Raw genomic sequence first — 5,038 nt, 5'->3', positions numbered from 1 at the left:
AGTTATAGAACCACCACTGGGCCAGTTATAGAACCGGGTCCAGTTATAGAACCACCACTGAGCCAGTTATAGAATCTGGGCCAGTTATAGAACCTGGGCCAGTTATAGAACCACCACTAGGCCAGTTATAGAACCACCACTGGGCCAGTTATAGAACCTGGGCCAGTTATAGAACCACCACTGGGTCCATTATAGTACCACCACTGGGCCAGTTATAGAACCACCACTGGGCCAGTTATAGAACCTGGGACAGTTATAGAACCACCACTGGGCCAGTTATAGAACCTGGGACAGTTATAGAACCACCACTGGGCCAGTTATAGAACCTGGCCCAGTTATAGAACCACCACCGGGACAGATATAGAACCTGGGCCAGTTATAGAACCTGGGCCAGTTATAGAACCACCACTGGGCCAGTTATAGAACCTGGCCCAGTTATAGAACCTGGGCCAGTTATAGAACCACCACTGGGCCAGTTATAGAACATGGGCCAGTTATAGAACCACCACCGGGACAGATATAGAACCTGGACCAGTTATAGAATCTGGGCCAGTTATAGAACCACCACTGGGCCAGTTATAGAACCTGGGCCAGTTATAGAACCACCACTGGGCCAGTTACAGAACCTGGGCCAGTTATAGAACCACCACTGGGACAGATATAGAACCACCACTGGGACAGATATAGAACCACCACTGGGCCAGTTACAGAACCTGGGCCAGTTATAGAACCACCACTGGGACAGTTATAGAACCACCACTGGGACAGATATAGAACCACCACTGGGCCCGTTTTAGAACCATTTAGAACCATTTAGAATCCTTATAGAATGCTGGAGCCAAAAATCCCAGTTGAAGAACTATTGTAGACTATTGTACATGTGTAACGACAATGATTGTGATTGTAACGCGTCCATTGCGTACGGCACAACAGCATGATAATGATCAGATTTTTCTCCATGTTTGAGCGTGTGTTGATTTGACCCTGTCTCTCTGTTCTCTCTCGGTGGTCACCCAGTTCCCTTTGGCTGCCTTGCAGATAACAAAATCGTGTCCCACCTGCTGGTGGCCGAGCCTGAGAAGATCTACGCCATGCCTGACCCTACCGTCCCCGACAGTGACATCAAGGCCCTGACCACGCTGTGTGACCTAGCTGACCGCGAGCTGGTGGTCAACATCGGCTGGGCCAAACACATCCCAGGTACGGGTTTACACATACACACACTAAACACACTAAGCACACTAAGCATGTGTCTACGCAGATTCAACATCACCTGGGCTGAGAACATCCCAGGTGAGCCTACACACTGACGCCCAGGTAAAACCTCACTGACGCACACGCTTAACCAAATGTACCCCTGGTACACAAAATGACCAGAACACCAACACAAAGACGGTCAACATCGTCTGTTCGGTTGAAGCTCATCCCAGGTAAGACCCTCACCCTGCCCTTACCCCAAATCCTATCACAACACCTCTCATGACCACTGAACCCAGACGGCCTGAACTCCTCACCCCCATTTGACCACTTGTGACATAAGCTCACCTGAACCCCTTACCCCTAAACACGACATGTTGAGACACATCCATTTACATTCAAATACAGCAAACACGGAAACACGACATGGATTCAGCCAGATTGTCATTTGGGATTTATTTTGAGTTCTATTTTGTGGTGTCCCTCCCTCCCTCCCTCCCTCCCTCCCTCCCTCCCTCCCTCCCTCCCTCCCTCCCTCCCTCCCTCCCTCCCTCCCTCCCTCCCTCCCTCCCTCCCTCCCTCCCTCCCTCCCTCCCTCCCTCCCTCCCTCCCTCCCTCCCTCCCTCCCTCCCTCCCTCCCTCCCTCTATTATCACTCTGTGTGTCTTCAGCGGACAGAAAGGAACAACATCCCTTGAACTCTTTACAAAACTCTTATTTTACTGTTAATCTGAGTTGGAGATGTGTGTGCATAGATCTGTGAGCGCATAGCTAATCTGGGTTTTATGGTTTGACTGGTTTTGGCTGTGAGAGGCTGTAGAGAGGCAGGGCAACTCTCAGATTAGCCTAGATTACAGAGAACAGAGTCAGATTAACGCCACAAACTGGGAAGGAATGAGAGGGATGGGGGGGAGACAGACAGAGGCTGTCACAACAATAGCTGTTTCCCTCTTGAAGATGAACACAAACCGGTACATACTCACACATAGATAGACAGGTACTGTAGTCCTGCCAGTCCCTCCCGGATTCCGTATCATGTGAGCAAATTTGACCGATCATCTATCACTATTTCTGCACAAAACAGTCAAGTCGTCGCAGTACAAAAAAATTAGGGCTCGCAATTTCGACCAATCACCGCACATTTAGTGTACAGTATGGCTCAATCAAGCCCTAAGTCCCCCCCCAAAAAAGTTTTCCCGCATTCTCGCGCTGGACAAAATCATTGCAGAGTGCCATGCAAAATGTCAGAAAATCAAGCATTTTACCCTGCAAATATCACAACAAACCCATGTGAAATCCTGGAGGGATTGATATGCACACACACAAACACACACACAAACATTATAAGTGTGTGTTTATACACTAGTACCTCTGTCAGAGAATACACAGAGGATGGGGAGCTGGGACGATTGTGTGTGTGTGTGTGTGTGTGTGTGTGTGTGTGTGTGTGTGTGTGTGTGTGTGTGTGTGTGTGTGTGTGTGTGTGTGTGTGTGTCTGAGCGAGTGGAGATAGCTCACCTCTCCTCCGTGTGCGCTGGGTGCGGAGCGATTGCTCGGTGGAGGATAGATGATGGCGTGATTAGACGGAGGAAGGCAATCCTGCCTCGATGGAGGAGGATGGAGCTCATCTGTGTGTGTGTGTGTGTGTGTGTGTGTGTGTGTGTGTGTGTGGAGGCAGGGGGTTGCCACCACATCATGATGAAAACCTCACTGCATCCATGGAGAAGTGATCTAATGCTGTCTCACACACACACACACACTAACACACACACACACACACACACAAACCACCCCATGGAGGTGATCTAGCGTTCACACACAGTGGATAGGATTGTCGTTTCTCTCAGAGTGAAATATACCTCCTCCACATTCTCTATCAGCCACTTACAAACTGGTCTCCTGACCCCCCGGTATACACACATACACACACACACACACACACACACACACACACACACACACACACACACACACACACACACACACACACACACACACATAGAGCCCTACCCCCCACCTTTCCCATTCTTAACCCCCTCCCTTCCTCGTGTCTAGAGTTGACTACCTTGCACGCTTTTGTGTCTGGCCTTTCTATGCTACAGTGATTGTTTTAATCAAATCAAATTGCCTCCTCTCCCGTAGAGAGAGAGAGAGAGAGAGAGAAAGAAAAAAATCAGAAAAGAGAGGGAGAGAGCTGAAACCAATTCATGGCTCATGATCCGGCCGCGCTGTCGCTAACAGTCGTAACAAACTGTCAGGCTAGCGCCACAGCTAATTTCGAGTCATTAGGTGTCTGCCGTACAGGCAACAATTTGTTACGCTGGTTAGGAGGCGCGCTGACACCTCAGAGCTCCAGACGCTTAAGAGCAGGCGGAGGCGCGGAGAAGGCAAATTGTAAACTAATTTAAACATCACTCAGTATTACGGAGGCTGCCGCAGAGAGAGGGAGAGACGGATAACGAGGAGGCCGTGTGTGTGAGTGTCGCTCGACACACTTAACGACACTCCGCTTCTCATCTCGCCAACCCCCCGCACCATGCCGCTACACACACCCTCTAACCATTGGTGTCTGTTCTAATACGATCAGGCTGGGTTTCTTTATGAGAGTGTGTGAGTGTGTGTTTTGTTTTTGTCTCGTTTACATACTGATGCAAACATTTGATATGCTATTAGGAGTGCAAAATGACACACAAACGCACACACACCAGTGAATATATGGGACTCTAGCATTCCACCAAATGCAGGCTTTAAGAGAATGATATAAAGTCAATGTGTGGAGTTAAAGATGTGAATTGCCTTCACTCTCTATAATGATCAGACTGAGGAATCTCATTTAGGGGTTTACCTCATTCACACACTCGCTTTACTGCTATATTAGGCTGTATGTCACGTCACTGCGTAGGGGGCTGGGCCTGTCTCACACTTAAATAGGGAGGCAGGGGGAAAGCGAATATTTAAGAAGGACTGAAGCATTCTAAAGGACTTTTACCTGTCTTCTTCCTCTCCCTTCCTCACCCTCTCTCTCGTTCTCTCGCTGTATGACGTGAAACACAAAATAAAAGAAAGGGTGCTGTCGTGCCAGAGCGACATGTCTTATCTGCTAGACAAAGGCAGGCAGTGGTACTTGACTTGACGTGTTCTGGACATGAATGGGACGCCGGGCCCAACACGGCCTTTTCACCACGACAGACCCTACCGCCATTACCAAGCCTTTATGGACGGCCAAATTGCTCCGGCTTCTCCCATTCTGTGTCCCTATCTTGGCGACTCTTTCTTTCTTTCTTTCCCTTTCAATTTGGCCGGGCGGAGGATAAGCGCGTGCTAACACAATATGATTGAGCTGTAGAATGGAGGCCTGCTTTAATCTCTTTTATGTAGATACTGAGGCTCTCTCGGAGGCTCTGACACAGTCCACTTCATTTCTGCTCTCTCTCTCTCCCCCCCTCCTTCCCCAGCTCTCTCTGCCTCTGCTCTCTTCCTGTCTATCCTTCTGCCTGCCTGCCTCGCTCTCTCTCTCCCACTCTGTATCGTCAGTCCCCAGTGGTCTCTGTAAAACCAATGGAAGAGCAGTGAGGGGAGGTGAGGGGGAGTGAGAGAGGGATAAGGTGGAAGAAAGAGGTGAGGGGGGTAAGAGAGAGGGGGAATCCCTGGCCTGGTGTCAGAGCCGTGGTGGTGTGCGTGTCGTGTGTGTGTGTGTGTATGTATGTTAAGGTGAGTATCGTGTGGTATTGTTGTGTTGCGAGGGATTAGAACATTGCTGCGAAACCTCGTTAAGTAAAGAGCTGCAGGTGCCTATTCTAGTGTGCACGTGCGTGTGTGATTGAATTGTTACTCTGATTGGC

At 49.4% G+C, this 5,038-nt stretch overlaps 1 protein-coding gene across 1 annotated transcript in view; it reads left to right on the top strand.

Annotated features, from left to right (window-relative positions):
* The first annotated feature begins 995 nt into the window (after positions 1–995).
* The window catches only part of LOC109904508 (estrogen-related receptor gamma), a 36,751-nt gene continuing 32,708 nt past the window's right edge, over positions 996–5,038 (top strand). The window contains exon 1 of the mRNA XM_031788315.1: positions 996–1,200. Within this exon, the coding sequence (XP_031644175.1) occupies positions 1,092–1,200 (109 nt within the window). The 5' untranslated portion in view covers positions 996–1,091. The remainder of the gene's footprint in view (positions 1,201–5,038) is intronic.

Source organism: Oncorhynchus kisutch, linkage group LG14 (assembly GCF_002021735.2).
Source record: "Oncorhynchus kisutch isolate 150728-3 linkage group LG14, Okis_V2, whole genome shotgun sequence".
NCBI lineage: Eukaryota > Metazoa > Chordata > Actinopteri > Salmoniformes > Salmonidae > Oncorhynchus > Oncorhynchus kisutch.
Note: the sequence above shows the minus strand (reverse complement) of the source record. Positions and strands in the feature narration are given on the sequence as shown.